Source organism: Aulonocara sp. 'chitande type north' Nkhata Bay, linkage group LG11, assembly GCF_057382095.1.
Source record: "Aulonocara sp. 'chitande type north' Nkhata Bay isolate Kocher_YH1m ecotype deep benthic linkage group LG11, A_spYH_male_GT1.1, whole genome shotgun sequence".
Classification (NCBI taxonomy): Eukaryota; Metazoa; Chordata; class Actinopteri; order Cichliformes; family Cichlidae; genus Aulonocara; species Aulonocara sp. 'chitande type north' Nkhata Bay.
Genome location: NC_141354.1, coordinates 19874250 through 19891033, shown reverse-complemented (window position 1 = coordinate 19891033; position 16784 = coordinate 19874250). Strand labels below are relative to the sequence as shown.

The following is a 16784-nucleotide window of genomic DNA, read 5'->3' as shown; positions in this document are numbered from 1 at the left end:
TACTGTGCATAATTATTAGGCAACCTAACAAAAAACAAATATATACCCATTTCAATTATTTATTTTTACCAGTGAAACCAATATAACATCTCCACATTCACAAATATACATCTCTGACATTCAAAAACAAAACAAAAACAAATCAGCGACCAATATAGCCACCTTTCTTTGCAAGGACACTCAAAAGCCTGCCATCCATGGATTCTGTCAGTGTTTTGATCTGTTCACCATCAACATTGCGTGCAGCAGCAACCACAGCCTCCCAGACACTGTTCAGAGAGGTGTACTGTTTTCCCTCCTTGTAAATCTCACATTTGATGATGGACCACAGGTTCTCAATGGGGTTCAGATCAGGTGAACAAGGAGGCCATGTCATTAGTTTTTCTTATTTTATACCCTTTCTTGCCAGCCACGCTGTGGAGTACTTGGACGCGTGTGATGGAGCATTGTCCTGCATGAAAATCATGTTTTTCTTGAAGGATGCAGACTTCTTCCTGTACCACTGCTTGAAGAAGGTGTCTTCCAGAAACTGGCAGTAGGACTGGGAGTTGAGCTTGACTCCATCCTCAACCCGAAAAGGCCCCACAAGCTCATCTTTGATGATACCAGCCCAAACCAGTACTCCACCTCCACCTTGCTGGCGTCTGAGTCGGACTGGAGCTCTCTGCCCTTTACCAATCCAGCCACGGGCCCATCCATCTGGCCCATCAAGACTCACTCTCATTTCATCAGTCCATAAAACCTTAGAAAAACCAGTCTTGAGATATTTCTTGGCCCAGTCTTGATGTTTCAGCTTGTGTGTCTTGTTCAGTGGTGGTCGTCTTTCAGCCTTTCTTACCTTGGCCATGTCTCTGAGTATTGCACACCTTGTGCTTTTGGGCACTCCAGTGATGTTGCAGCTCTGAAATATGGCCAAACTGGTGGCAAGTGGCATCTTGGCAGCTGCACGCTTGACTTTTCTCAGTTCATGGGCAGTTATTTTGCGCCTTGGTTTTTCCACACGTTTCTTGCGACCCTGTTGACTATTTTGAATGAAACGCTTGATTGCTCGATGATCACGCTTCAGAAGCTTTGCAATTTTGAGACTGCTGCATCCCTCTGCAAGATATCTCACTATTTTTGACTTTTCTGAGCTTGTCAAGTCCTTCTTTTGACCCATTTTGCCAAAGGAAAGGAAGTTGCCTAATAATTATGCACACCTGATATAGGGTGTTGATGTCATTAGACCACACCCCTTCTCATTACAGAGATGCACATCACCTAATATGCTTAATTGGTAGTAGGCTTTCGAGCCTATACAGCTTGGAGTAAGACAACATGCATGAAGAGGATGATGTGGACAAAATACTCATTTGCCTAATAATTCTGCACTCCCTGTATGTGCATTTATCTCAGCAGTGTTAAACCAGAGACTCGTTAGAGAAGATTTGATTGCCATTCAGACCTTTCAGTACAGGTTTAAGGTGCAAAATGAATGTTTTAGGTCATGTATACTTTTTACTAAGTATATTTATGTGTAATTTATTTATATGATACTTATTCTATTTTCTTCTTCCCATGCTTTTTAAAGTAACCCATAAGCCTCCTGTTGGTGTGATTTAATAGCTTTTCTCAGGTGATTGCTACAGTGCTGGCATATTGCACCATTAGAAGGCATTGGTGTTAATACTTTGTGCAAATAAGTTTTTTTTTTCTTTTAATGGTCTAGTATTATCACAAATCTTTTAAATGATAAAACCCTATATGTATTTGCTGATTCTGGCTTCTTGGCCTGTTCCTTCTGAACTCATCCTGTGTGATTTTAATTGACAGTTGTATGAGTAGTAGGCCGTAGTGGCTACAGTTTTTTTGATCACTGAGAGAACAGAAGATCCGCTGTGCATCCTCAAAGACAGGATGACTGTGCTTTAAGTTTTGTTAAGTCTGGACTTTTTGTCACCTCTTATTTGTTGTTTTTTGTTTTTCTTTACCCATCTGTAAACATATGAGTCAGCCCTAAGTGGCTAATCCAGGAACTCCAGTGGCTTAATTTTTTTTAATGCTAATTGGGGTGCTTCATAACCAAACAGTATATTTTTTCAGTAACCACAGCAAAGTAGTTTTTGTGGGCAAACCTATCCAAACAGAGTGAGTGTGTGAGTGAATTGTCTCAGGAACTTTCAGGAACTTGTTCATGCATTATCTCTGCTTTTAGCATGAAACACAAATACAGAACAGAAACTGTCTCAAACTGTATGCTGTATGAATGAAGGAGTGGCTGCTGCCAAATTGCAATAATATATGATGGCAAGTGCACACAGAAAATAAAAATGACACTTAAATCTCATGCTGCTGGCTAAAATGTGGTAATCCAGCAGCCATAAACTAGTGGTTTAACTAAGTGTTAAGCTACTAGTTTAAACTAGCTTAAACTTATTAGCCATAAATTAGTGTCTAAAAACACTAGAAACACAAATTACCAAGCTGTATCTATCAAAAGTACTGGATTATTACTTATTATAAACGTATTTGCTGAACTCCAGCACTTCAAACCACCTTAAAAAGTAAAGTAGAAGGGGGCGGGAATAATATTAATTATGCCATTTTAGGTCCGGTAGGTGTGTCCCAAGAGATGAAAAACACATCAGCGCTTGTGTTTGTCTGTGAGCTAGTTCTTCCACTCTCACACGCCCCTGAGTGTGAGAGAGACAGTGTGTCCAACGCTCTGTGCCAGAGCTGTAATTAATTTCATGAAGAACAAGCCTCATTAAATTTCTCGTCTTCATCTCACCGGAAAGAAAACATGACAGACACAAATACCAACATGCGGCTGAAACTGCCGATCACCTGCTTCATCCTGGAGATCATCCTCATCATCCTCTTTGGGGTGCTGGTGGAGTATGACAAAGAGACAGATGCAAAGAAGTGGCACCATTCGAACCACAGTGAATATGACAACGATTTCTACTACCGCTACCCAAGTGAGTGTTTTGTAGATATGGAAAGGAAAATTTGTGCATTGCTCCTACTTAATATAACGTTATTTTTGCACATAGCATATTACAGATTAGTGTAAACCAAAAAACGAAATAATACTGTAGTAATAGTAAGCTTGCCTCTGCCTTGTTCTTAAGCCTATCGGCAATTTATTTAAGAGTTTCAAAGGCCGATATATGTTAAAGTGGTTCTCTTTGTTACCTGTTGTTTTGAGACATGGCCTCACTGTGCACTTATTTTAGGACTGTTGCGTAATTCATCATTGCATGCAACTGTTTTTTCAACAAAACACAAATGTTCTCATCTGCATTAAAGGGGAAAAATCTGCTGAATTGCATTTCACCAGCTCTCTTTTCCCTAATTGGAAGAGTCCTATTCATTATGAGTGAACATTTCATGGAAATGTCTTCCAGTCCACTGCTGTCGCATGCAGGCAAAAACATTGTCCTCGCTATTTGTTAACTTTGTGATTTACGTTGCCCAGTAGTGGCAAAAACAACAACAACAAAAAACTTTTATAGGGGCACTCATTGGATACATAAAAGTATAGATTTGTGGTCAGTTTTAAGTAGTAACTTAAAATGATTGTATTTCCACTCTTATTGCATTTAATTTTATTTATATTTAATCAACATGAAGCCATAATAAAATACACATTTTGCTTATCACAAGAGGACAATATATAGGACTTCCAGGAAGGAATTATATTTTAAGCCGAACCTAAAATGAAATGTTGTAGACTTAATAATGGAAAATAGGCGTTTTGTTTCTTTCATTTACATTGGTAAACTTAACACTGAAGTTCTTAGAAGTCAGGGAGCACAAAGTTCTAGCTTAGCAGTTGGGCATATTCGTTAAGATGGAGCTTTGTGTTAGGCTGGGCGTGTGTTAACAAATCAGACAGCATTCTGCGAAGAGAATCTGGGGTCTTTACAAGCCACCTCCCACCTGCAGGCAGCTAACTTGGGTGTTGATCCTGCCCTGGCCTATTAGATCAGGCCTATTGAAAGTCACCTTTCAGAACACTGCAGCAGAATTAGGTTACATGTGACTTCAAAACTGAATTACAGGAACTAATAAAGCCACAAGGTCAGCAATATTTTTTTACGTAGTTATTACATGACCCTCTAATTTTGCACTGGACGATACACCTTTATTAGTCCCACACGTGGGAAATGTGTTTGGTGAGCTAAACTAATAACTTGACTGTTATCAGTTGGTTAGCATAGCCACTGCATTTTGACACATCAATCAATGTGAAATGTCGCAGGACAAAATGAAACATTACAAACTGTACTTTTAACAAAGCTTTGACCAAATAACAACTATTTTCTTCAGCTCTGCCTCAAACAGTACAGGATTAATAGATTAAAATTCATAAAATAAGAAAAATAAGCAGAGACAAAAGGTTCATAGTGGTGTATTGAAGTCTGACACCCTCAATATCCTGGGAGATGAAAGAAAACTTCACCTGTGTGTATGGAAAACCTACATGGTTTACCCTTATTTCATTCTTAGGAAAAAAAATGTACAGTAAACATAGAAGTTTACACTGTACAAAGCCTGTGTTTTACTGGACTGTCCTCCAGAAAGACAAACACACAGGTCACAACTTATAGTTAAAATGAAGACCTAATGTGGACTTTCTCTGAAATATGCTCTTATGAAAACCAGTGACATATAAGTTTCACTGGAAAAACACTTGCATGGGTAGGTTTGGAAAAAAAACAGAAATGATCTAACCGAGGAACTATAGTTGAGAACTGTGCTATTGAACAAACTCTTGTGCAATAGTTTACCTGAACTATTTCTTTTTTTTAAACCAAAGTAGAAATAAATAAATGAGTGACAATATTAGCGTTTTGAATTCAATGCAATGTGGAAACATACAAATAAGCTGGGTTATATAGTTATTACTAAAGGTTAAGCAGAAGCCAAATAATAGAATCTAACTCAACCCAGTGAAGCGTATTATTGCTTTTACTGTATGGCGTCAACTAGGAACTACTGAGAACTGCATCTGGGCCAAAACAGCAATGAAGACAACACCTCTGCATGGTCCTGCCAGTTAACCATTACCATAGTGACAGCAGGCAAAGCACAGTGCAATTTTGTGTTTGGGAATATCAGACAAATAGATAAACATACATGGAAACACCCGGGTGCAAGTTTAGACAGTTCAGTTTCATATGCTCTCTTGTCGCAAAAGCTAGTTTTTCACACAATACAAGTGATAAAGTGATGATCCAAGAATCAGTAGGATGTTTCACAGCTTAACCTGTTGTTCCAGTTAACCAAAGCTTATGTAAGTAGCCATTCAGTTTGTGTTTTTTTCTAGACTACAAAGCCCTCGAGTCATAGTGTCGCTGGCAATGATTGAGTGAGTTTGTTGAGAGTAGCTATTGAAGAAAACATTCCAGACCAATCCAAGCGAGTGATATCCTCCCTGAAGTGCTGGTGAAATTCCTCTGACCAACAAAAAATTAATTGTAGTTTGATTTAAAAAAAACATGAGGGGAAAATGTTTTAAATGCCATAGGTACTTTGTTATTTCACCACTTGGTTTCTCATTTTTTAACTCTTTTCATCCACACTTTCCAGGTTTCCAGGATGTACACGTAATGATCTTCATTGGTTTCGGTTTCCTCATGACTTTCCTCCAGCGTTATGGCTTCAGCAGTGTTGGTTTCAATTTCCTGATTGCAGCTTTAGCCTTACAGTGGGCCACACTTATGCAGGGTTTCTTCCATGGTATGCATGGAGGCAAAATCCACGTTGGAGTGGAGAGGTATGTGGATAACCATGCATATATGAATGTGCACCCAAACACATACAGAATATGCAAAATACATAGGATAAGGATAGAATTTTTTCTTGACGCTTAATCCTCTTAGTTACAATCATAAACACGAGTGCAAACAATTTAACCCGTGCAAATACATGTACAAACAAATCAGTTTCATTTGTTATTCTAGAGCTAGTCTTGATTTCTGCCTGTGAGACTGGCACATTGTGTACTATAAAATGATGGCAATAAAGGTCTTATTTTAGCCTTTTCTTATGACAAGGGGGACAGAATATTCTTTGTCAAAACTATAGGAGTGGCTAACTACTTTTGCAGTGTTAATGCCTCATGGTTAAGCAATTCCTAGAAATATTGTTCACCTTCACTGTGTGACCAATTGCATATCCTGCATTTAAAGCAGCCTGAATACATCTTTGGTTACCTGGATGTAGTAAACTGTCAATACTCTTATCACTTGATGAATGCAAAAAACCCCAAAACAAAACAAAAAATTGGTATTCACTCTAGGTAGCAAGAGTAGTTTTGAGTATGAACATACTGAAAAGGTTTTCTAAATGCTGAGAAAAACTGGAATGCTACAAAATATGTCACATCATGCAAATTACAAAATAAATCTGTGGATTAGAAGAGATGCATTGTATTTTGTTATGTTGTCTTTGTGCTGTGAAGTTTATGTTTCTGAAATTCATTTTTTGAATGAATTCAATTGTTTTTTGGGGGTTTTTTTTTTTACATTTTTGTTTCTTTCAGTATGATCAACGCTGATTTCTGCACCGGCTCTGTGCTGATCTCATTTGGAGCTGTTCTGGGTAAAACAAGTCCTGTCCAGTTGCTTGTTATGGCTGTGTTTGAGGTCACACTGTTTGCAGTCAATGAGTTCATCCTGCTGAGCCTTCTTGGAGTAAGTTACTGTATAAAGATATTCATATTATGAAAACATTAACTACATAATTAAAGACTGGGACTGAAGACTTTGGCCTAAAATGCACAATGCATATCTGAATTGTCACCTATTTTCATCATTATTACTCCTGGCCTGTTCCAGACCAGAGATGCTGGTGGCTCGATGACCATTCACACATTTGGAGCCTACTTTGGCCTGATGGTGGCTCGAGTCTTGTACCGACCCAGGCTGGACAAGAGCAAACACAAGAACAGCTCAGTCTACCACTCTGATATGTTTGCTATGATCGGTAAACACCTGCAACTACTTCTGTGAAATACAAATACTAAATGTTCCTTATTATATGTATAGTTGTCTAATTTAATAGTAACTCTTTGGTCACTTGTGCTGCCAGGTGCTTGCCAGGCGCTATTATCATGAACTGTCTGTAATCACCCAAATAACAACACATAGAAACACTCTATAGTATTTGAAACAGGAACAGTTATATTTTGAGTAGTTTCAAAGTGTATATTTAAATCAAAACTACTGTATTGATGAAATATTAAAATGTTGTCTTTTCTATACTGGTTGTAAATAGGTACTCTCTACCTGTGGATGTTCTGGCCCAGCTTCAACTCTGCCATCACAGCTCACGGAGACGATCAGCATCGTACAGCATTGAACACCTACTACTCCCTGGCAGCCTGCACTCTGTCTACTTATGCCATGTCTGCCCTCACAGCTCATGATGGCAAACTGGACATGGTGAGGATACAAAATTATAATTTATGACTTGAATTGTAGCTTCAAAAAGCAATTCACCTTAACTCTTTACCACTTGAAAGCCTAATAGGAGTTTCCCTTGAAGCTTATTTCTAAACTGTCATATTTCAGGCCTCCTTTTGGAACAAAGATGTGGAACTGAGATTGCATTAGAAGTTAGCCTGGGTGGTCTCTGCCTATGCAGCTACCCTTAGTAAAACACAGAAAGCAGTCTAGTGGACATCAATCCACATTTTTATTGATCCATACTAAGGTGTGAAACTTATTATAATGGTTTAGGGGAGGTTGTCAAATGTCTTCTTTATGGGGTAAAGGTTTAAGAATAAAAAATATAATTAAAAATATTCTTAACATCTGTAGAGGTCAGAAGAAGTGCACAATCAGTATTAACACGGTGAAGGGAGGGTGTGGTCAAGACAAAGTAATGAAAGAACTAGGTCTTTCCCTCCTGTCAGCAATGTCAAAGTCAGCTGATCCGGGTCACGACAGAGTCACTTGTGATAAAAACTGACAAACGTGTCAGCTGACGGTACACTCCCTCCTCAAAGATGACACTGTCAGTTAGTCACATGTGCTTGTTGTCAAGCCCATCCGTTAACAGTAAGAAGTCAAGGCGAGACATTCCCGTGCTGATTTGAATCAAACCAAAGAGGGAAATATAAACAGCTCGTGAAATTGACAAAGGGGACAGACATGCCACACAACCTGCTGACAGTAAAGACAAACCAATCACTGGAAGGAATCAGCTTGTCTGTAATATCGTCCACCTATTTACTAGCACGTGGTGCAAAACCAGTATGCTAGAGAAAGATGAATTATCTTACAGTTCTTGGTGCTCACGTCTGATGGTCTCATCTGTTCATTTATTATTTTGTAGGTCTCTTCTACAGATATTAAAATCTTTACATTCTGCATTATGTGATGCATTATTAAAAGTCCTTCTGTCACTATTTTAGGTCCACATTCAAAACGCTGCACTGGCCGGTGGAGTGGCAGCAGGAACAGCTGGAGAAATGATGCTGACTCCTTTTGGCTCCATGATTGTTGGTTTCTTGGCTGGTATCATCTCTGTTCTGGGCTACAAGTACCTCTCAGTAAGGATGATTCAGTTTTCATGTTTAATAAATCAGGCAAGGAACTGTGATGTACTTGTGGAAGGGAAAGAAACAAAAACTGGTTGCTAAAACACACAATTTTGGTGAATTTTTCAAAAATATGTATGTGCTAATTTATGTTTTCAGGTTATTAAAAAAGTGGGTTAAAAAACACTAAAATGAATTCATTTTTACTGAAAATATTATTAACTTGAATGGGTTTCATCCACAAAACAGTTTCATCCACAAAACAAACACTGCCACATAATCCTCTCATTTTGTTTTCTCTCCATCAGCCCATCCTGGAGAGCAAGCTGAAGATCCAAGACACCTGTGGGGTTCACAACCTACATGGTATGCCCGGTGTTATGGGCGCTATTGTGGGAGCGGTCACTGCTTCTCTGGCTACCAAGGAGATTTATGGCGACGGGTAAAAATTTCTTTTTGTATTTGTTTGAAAAAAAGAAAAAGGTGTAAGGTCAAATATTATGTTGACCTTTCCCCCCGCAAAGAATATTGCAATAAAAGATAAGGGAGAACATAAATAACAATACAGAATGTTGATTTAAAGGAACACAGCAACATCTAATTTTTTACTTCTACTAGTATAGAGAAAAAAGGAGCACTACCAATAAACATCTTGAAGCGATCTGAGTTGAGAGCATATGGCAAAGAACACGAGTGAAAATAGAATTTGAAACATAATTTTGTAAGAACAAATACAAAACAAATATGTACTTTAGCATATGTTCTAAGTTATGAACTGTCAAGACCAGGATATAAAAGAACATTAAAAATATTTGATTTAAAATGTTATATATATATAAAATGTAATCATATATACATATTAATCATTCTTTTGATGATTTACAAATCAGAAATCATCATGCAGAAAACTGAAGGCTTTCTTCAACCTGCTCCTTTCATTGTTGGGGATTGCAATGGGGTGGAAATATTTTGGATGTGGAGGTGTGCGATTTTTAGAGTGAAAAATCCATCCAGCCATTCTATAAATTAAATGTGAACTTACTTGATATTTTTCCTCTGTGCCAATTTTAGTTTGGAAGACGTGTTCCCTATGGTGGCACCTGATGGGAGAAGCGCATCTTCCCAAGGCGGGATTCAGGCCATCTCCCTTGCTGTCACTTTAGGCATGGCCCTGGTGGGAGGGCTTCTTGTTGGTAGGTTCACATCCCTCCTTTAGTTTTGTTTTTTTTAATACTCCTTTGATTGAATATCAGGTACTTTTAAAGTACCTGATACAAAACATAAAATACAATCTACTGGACTTTTGTGACCTGTGAGGTACCAGATCAGTAAAAAACAAAAAATGTTATGTAAACGATATCTCAAGATTTATAATTTAATAGTCAGCAGAAACCCAAAACCTTGCTTTCAACTTATATCTTAATAACTTCTTAAAAATCTTAATTAAGAAAAAAAGATTAATACAGATAATCTTTTGTTTAGGTTTCATTATGAAGTTGCCCATCTATGGAGCTCCTTCTGACGCCTCGTGTTTTGAGGACAGCATCTACTGGGAAGTAAGTTCAAAGAAGCTTTTAGAAACTTCTAAACTCTGTATCTGTCCACAGCCAAAGAAACACTGCAACTATACTACAGGCTACGTGGAGTTTAAGATTCAGACTTCCCTGCTGCAAACAGAGCAGTACCTAATTTTGCCACAAGATGGGAGTGTTTCACCAACAATCAGATGTCAAAGACGGTTATATGTTCATAGCTAGTAAAGCTGTTGAATCACCAGGTGGAGCAAATTCACCACTACAATTTATGATCAGCCTGGTTTATTACACAGAATCTGATTACTTTGGGCTGACGTCATTTAGATTTGTGTTGCCCTTGGTGCTTTTGAGTTTGTGTTTATGAATATTTGAATGACAACACGTTTAAAAGAAATACATTTGTTCCATTTTTGCGATCCATCTGACATTTAGATACCAGTAGAACCAGTAGACAATTAATACCATTAAACCAAGAAGCAGCTACTAATGAGTGCCTTGAATCGTGACATAGCGGAAAATGGAAGGATGTTTGAGACCAGTTGATATCGTAAGTCTGGAAACTCAATAATCTCCTGCTATCTGTCAGGTACCAGGGGACGAGGAAGGTCATGAGGGCCAGTTGAGCACTGTGAAGACAGAAGAGTTCGCAAAGCCAGAGGAGACTGAGAAGCTCAACTAGACACAAAAAGACACAGAAAGACAGAACCAGGCACACACACTGTGAGATTATAGCAACCTAGACCCTTCTAAGAAAATATGTAAAGCTACCTATATTGTACTAATGTTAATGTAAATTTGTCAAAATGTGCTGTTTTAGAAGGCTTTACATTTTTATTCACATCTTTGCTTTTCAAAAAATCCCCAAAAAACTAAAACTAAAAAGAACACAAGTGTCCATTTAATATGTTCTAGACAGTTTCAACCACTAGATGTCGATCTAGAGCTCCATCACTGTGTGCTACTGGCCTGCGGAAAGGCTGCATTTCCAAATGAGGTGTCCATTTGATGAAAGGTGCTTTGTAATTGTTTCCTAAAGCAAAGTATTGTTACAAAATACAAGTTTTACAGACAATCCAAACCAAAGACAGACATCTAATAAAAAATACCTTCAGAACATTACATATTACCACTATTATTCTTCAACAATATGTTGTTTTTTATAGTTATGTACATCTATTTGGTTAGTATGACACACATTTTAACATTTACGAGACTGACCTAAGGAAGGTTACATCTGAAGTTAAATAATTTTGAAAGGCAATATCGTAATATTTTTGGCAAAATAAATATTTCAAATGTGCATTGTGTCTCATTTAATATTTATGACTACGTGGGTGCACTTTTTTGTTAATGGGGTCAAAAACAATAGGAATAAAAACAAATTGCATTCAGTTATTGATCATCATAATCAAAAAATGGCCATCAGAATGAAACATAGAAAGGTCTGGCTCTCTTTAGCCTCTTATAAGATTTAGTAATTTTATAGAATATGGTAGGAAGGCAAGGAGCTATGTAATCAAGTCTCTGCTTATTATGATGAAGGCCAGTCATCATTAGTTCTTTTGTCTTGAAGGCTTAATGACTGCATAGCAATAATGACAGGATGGGTTAATGCTTTCAATTCATATGGGTTTTGTCTCTCACAAGTAATTTACACAGTTTCTGTTTCAAGGATGAAACAACCAAAGAAAGCAGGTGTCCTCACAAGACATGGTCACCTCTGTATGAGAGGTGCTTAATGCCACTAAAGAAGTGCAGAAACGCTATCAAAAACAAAGCATGTGTGCAAACTTTGTTTTATTGTTGGCAGCAACAAAGACTTGACAGGATTTGCATCGTGATGAAGAACTTTTAAAAAAGGACACATACTGTAATAACTTATTCCCTTGCATCAGCCCCCAGTCAGTAGAATCAGTTATCAATTGGTATCCAGTTTTGTCCATTGAGATGACTGTCCATAAATATAATTATGGTATATCATGTAAAAAACAGAGTTCTTCTTATTTGTATGGTTTTTAATCAGTTTTTAAATGTTGCCTTGTGACTATCAAACTTTGTCTACAGTGCCTAAGATATACTTGTACACATCTTTGTTTCTTTTTCTAGAATGCAATGAGGAACCCTTGTACCTAATGCAGCGTGTCTTTTCACAATGCACATATACAAAAATAGCAACCTTATATTTTCTTTGCAGGACTGATTGATGGTAACCACACACAGGTTTATTACAAATAATGGAAAGAAGAATACAAACAGAAGCTACAATGGGGTTTTTTTCTGCCTTCATTTTATGCATCAATACATTTAAGAGATGCTAGTATGGATGTTCCAGCAGTATGGTTTATATCTAGAAACATAACCACTTTACCTGATTTTATTCCAACAAGTTAGAACATTACAAGTAAAACAGAACAACATGCTTTATGTCATGCTTTAGACAAGAAGTGACATAGGTAACTGACCACCTCCAGTCCAATGTTTGACCACATCCCAACTTCCTCCTTTGCTCCAATCATAATAACTATGTCCACTATAGTGGAACTTTTATTTTTTTGGATCATATTGTTACATATTATATACTATTTCACAAAAAATATTTAATTCTTTTTTAATATATGTATTTTATTTTATTGTATTCTTCAAACCGATAACTTTGCCAAGAACACTTTTTGCTTGTTTAAACAAGCAAAATTCAATCTATAATTTTTTTTTTCTGATCAGTCACATCAAATTTCAGTCTGGATTATATACATGCATATAGTCCATGTCCCTGTTGTTTTCCTGCCACTGTATTGCATTAATCACCCTTCATATAAGAGGCCCCTTACAGGCTGCAGGGGCCTTGTTTTACCCCCCACCCAGTTTGGTGATGGTTTCCTTGGCGTGAACAGGCACCACAGCCTTTTCCCAAGAACTAGAAGACAGGTGGACAGCTGTTTACTGAATAGGCGCTTATAGTGAAGAGCTTAATTGAGCTTCATAGGGCTAATTAAAATGCAAGGAAAAATAATCATGATTATGGTAATTATTCTATTGTCTAATATGTCTTCTGGTGATGTGCTTCTTTGGCATCATACCTGCAATATGTTGAAGACAATGACAAAAAAAAAAAAAAAGTAAAGATCCTTTGAGGTTGTCAAGCTTGTACAAAAGCTATCATTATAATAGGAAAAAAAATGGTGATACTAAATCTCTACTGCCCAAAGTAGATCCTTTAGGGAGCTGGTATATAAATAAATATATAATAAATCTAAATAAAGCCTGGACAGGAAAGGCCATATTTTCTCCTTTTTTGGGACATTTTAGGTCTTTGTCTTCATTCATTTTTATAATTATTATGATGATGGAATTTTTTTGGTAAAATTGTTAAAATATATTAACTTTTTCTGATATAGCAGTAAAATATAATTTTAAAAACACATGATTTTTCACTTTTCAGTATAACATCTCATCCAAATTTCTACAAATAATATGCTCTTGACCTTATAACTGTACTTCTCTACATGTGGTCACTGGGCAAGACACAGCATGGGAATGATGCTGATCAGTCCCCCCAGGCAACACGGGTCATCCTAAGCAGCTGTAGCCTCCTGTGGCCCTGCCTCCGGCTCGTATGTGATTGTTATCCTTAACACTGCTCTGGAGGTGAACATAATGGATTAATAGGCTCCCTCAGGATCTCCTGGTCCCCTGTGGGAGCCCTTAGTCTGCTTGCAGTCCTGTGGAGGCCATAATGGGGTAAGGCTTACACTGCTATATTGATCTGACACACTGACAGGATATCAGACCCTGATAAGATTTATAAGAAAATACATCATTTATGAAGGGATAGCATGAAATGTACCTCAAACCACAAATTATTAATTCATGAAATTCAAAATGTTTTTCGCAAACAAGGCCATCAGAGTTTGATAATTTTATAATGTGGTATTTGGAATACATCCAGAAGTATAGAGCAGTAAAAGTGTAAAATCCAGTGTAGTTAAATGTAAATTTAAAAAATAAAATAAATACAAAAATTGTACAAAAATTCAGGTTCAGGTTAGCAGGTCAGTTTATAGCAGAAAAACAAGGGATAGTTTAGGGTTATCTGATCCAGGTCTAACTATAAGGTTGTTTGTTTTTGTTTTTTTTTAAAAAGTAAAGTTTTGAGTTTAATCTGAAAATTATAACGAATATCTGTCTCTTTAATCCAAACTGGGAGCTGGCGTCACAGGAAATGGCCTAATAGCTGTTGGCTTTACCTCCCATTCTTTAATTACAAATTCTCTGAATCATTGGGACAAGCAAGTTAAGCAGTACTTGCCTTGCTAAATCTAACAACAGACATAAATTAACATACCAAAGTAAATTGATTTCTCTCTCCTCTTATCTCGGACAGGGCTACAATAAAGTTCATCCTTTAAAATACTGCCATCATGTGGCCACAGTCAGCTATTGTCACTGGAAACTGCACGTGTTTCACGCTCATAGGAACTATCGCTCTCTCTGTCGTATGGGCGTGTCGGTCTCCTGTTAACAGTGATTAGAGCTGGGCAAGCTGCTTGGCAGGTAGCATTTTTCTGGTTGATTGTAGATGCATGTTGTGGATAAACCTCCTGTCTTTGACTGTACATTGATAGGAGACAAGTGTGCAAGGCAAACTGCCTCTGGCTCAGCTTTCACTGCTCTGAGATCAGTTATCTGCACTTTGCGTGGAAACACAGCTAGCATTAGCAAATAAATGAGCTTCATTGACATCATCGTAACAGATGAGTGTCGTTTTGCTAGCCACCTTGGCCAGTAATGATGATGATGAAGAGAAGCATGTATGGGAGAAGTGTATATCTCTGTCAGGCTTTTTAGGGAACTTTTAGAACAACCTTATAATAATGAATTGCAATACTTTAGCCTAGCAGTAATGAATGCATGAACTAGTTCTTTAGCATAACTCTGACACACAATGTTTCTAATTTTAGCGATACCTACATTTGTTTGTAAACACTGGAGGACATATCTTGAACAAAAATGATTCCAGGATTTCTCAGCGTTGCTGGAAGCCAAAGTAATTTTATGCAGAGTAAGTACCTGGTTAGACATCATGTTTGTAATATATTTATGGCCAAGAACAGGAAGCTCAGTTTTGTCAGAAAATAGTGGGACATCCAGGGCTTTTTGTCTTTAAGACACCCTTCAATTAAATTAATTGATTTTTGTCATCTGGGTTCATAGCTAGACATTGCTGGACATCATCAGCAAACAATGAAAGTGTATGCATTGTTTCCTAATGATACTGTCTAAGGAAGCATGTATAATGTAAAAACTATTGGTCCCAGTACAGAAACCTGTGGAACTCTGCAACTGTGAATGATGGATATAATTCAAACCACTGTTGTGCATTTACTTTGATAACAATAGTGTATTTTAGTCTATGTATTAAAATCAACAATATTGAGCACTACTGCATTGAGGCCTAACACGACAAGCACAGAGATGAGTCTCTTCATAACCCGCAGTGCTTTCTTTGTTCCATGATGAATTCTGAATCCTGAGTGAAAAAGTAAAATCTAAAAGTGCAAAACTTCATGCACTTTGGTTACCTAACTTCTTAATTTACAGTGATAATCTTTTGATTGCATGATTATTCCATCTGCTTATGGCCTTTGCTGAGACCCTCAAAAGCAAACGTCTTGCTGCGATTTGCACTCACAAGTACAAATATAAACACTTTGTAGGTACATTTAGAAGTGTACACTCATCAATGTTAATTTAACACACACTTATAATTTTGAAGTCATCCCAAAAGCCATATCAGCTCTCCAATCAGCACTTGTCAGCTGTGTGTATAATCACCACACCACAGAAAACATTTTTGCTTGAGCGTTACAACTTAAAATCTTCGCAGGGGAAAACAAACCATAGGATGTAATGCAAAAACTAAACTTAAATGCACATTTGAGATTTATGTCTGTGATTGTGGTTTAGGTTCAGAAACAAAGCTGTTGTTGTAGCCTCCTTGTCACCATTCTGGAAAGAGCAGAGCCCCAGTAAGAGGTTATGACTGATGCCAGCTAAGCAGGGTGATGATGGAGCAGCAGTGTCGGTGGTGGGGTGTTGACTAAATGCAGGAAGTAGTTCAGTTTGAGTGGGTTTTAGCCTCTTGACTGAGGGGAAATTGCCTTCAGTGTGCTTCACAAGTACATGGGAGTGCTTCACTTGAATTTCCTCCCTGAAAAATGGCTAGCTGTATGAATGCCAAATCAACAAAAGTAGAGGCAGTGTTAATTTCGGGCCCCTCAAATATGGGCCTCTTTTATAGCTTGCCTGTGGTCGACAAATCCTGCGTGTGAAAGCAGAGTGCAACCCGTCACACCTGGACCTCCCGTCAAGTCCAGCATGAGCAAATACTGATTTGAAGATATTCTCTCTTGAACAAAATTCAAGATTTGTTGAACTCATAATGGCCCAAATTACATACAAACATGGGTTAGAAATTCACCATGAATTTGTAGGGCACATGTAGCTATCTATCTCACCCTATCCCCGGGCATTTTGGAAATTAAGGGAAGTGTGTTTTAAAATTTTCTCAACCAAGATAAATATTTTAGCCATCATTAGCTTCAAAGACCTGATATATATGTTATAATCACTGTGTCACTTGCAACTTAATAGCAACTGATTCAAAAATAGAGGTGTTGCAAATTGTTAGGGATGCATTATTTAGCACTGTTTTAATA

General features: G+C 37.5%; 1 protein-coding gene across 1 annotated transcript; it reads left to right on the top strand.

The window, feature by feature from the left end:
• The first annotated feature begins 2645 nt into the window (after nucleotides 1-2645).
• On the top strand, nucleotides 2646-11368 carry rhbg (Rh family B glycoprotein). Its single transcript, XM_086310971.1, has 10 exons — nucleotides 2646-2960; nucleotides 5578-5764; nucleotides 6533-6683; nucleotides 6828-6975; nucleotides 7267-7433; nucleotides 8408-8545; nucleotides 8842-8975; nucleotides 9605-9726; nucleotides 10016-10089; nucleotides 10655-11368. The coding sequence occupies exons 1-10, from the start codon at nucleotides 2783-2785 to the stop codon at nucleotides 10745-10747; spliced, it is 1392 nt and encodes a 463-aa protein (XP_086167097.1). The 5' UTR covers nucleotides 2646-2782; the 3' UTR covers nucleotides 10748-11368.
• The last annotated feature ends 5416 nt before the right edge of the window (nucleotides 11369-16784 follow it).

Bases quoted from the DNA above. Each gene is read 5' to 3' on its own strand.
- rhbg (XM_086310971.1), top strand. From the start codon at position 2,783: ATGACAGACACAAATACCAACATGCGGCTGAAACTGCCGATCACCTGC. The intron at 6,684-6,827 runs GTAAGTTACTGT...GGCCTGTTCCAG, and splicing joins TCCTGCTGAGCCTTCTTGGA to ACCAGAGATGCTGGTGGCTC. The intron at 8,976-9,604 runs GTAAAAATTTCT...TGCCAATTTTAG, and splicing joins AAGGAGATTTATGGCGACGG to TTTGGAAGACGTGTTCCCTA.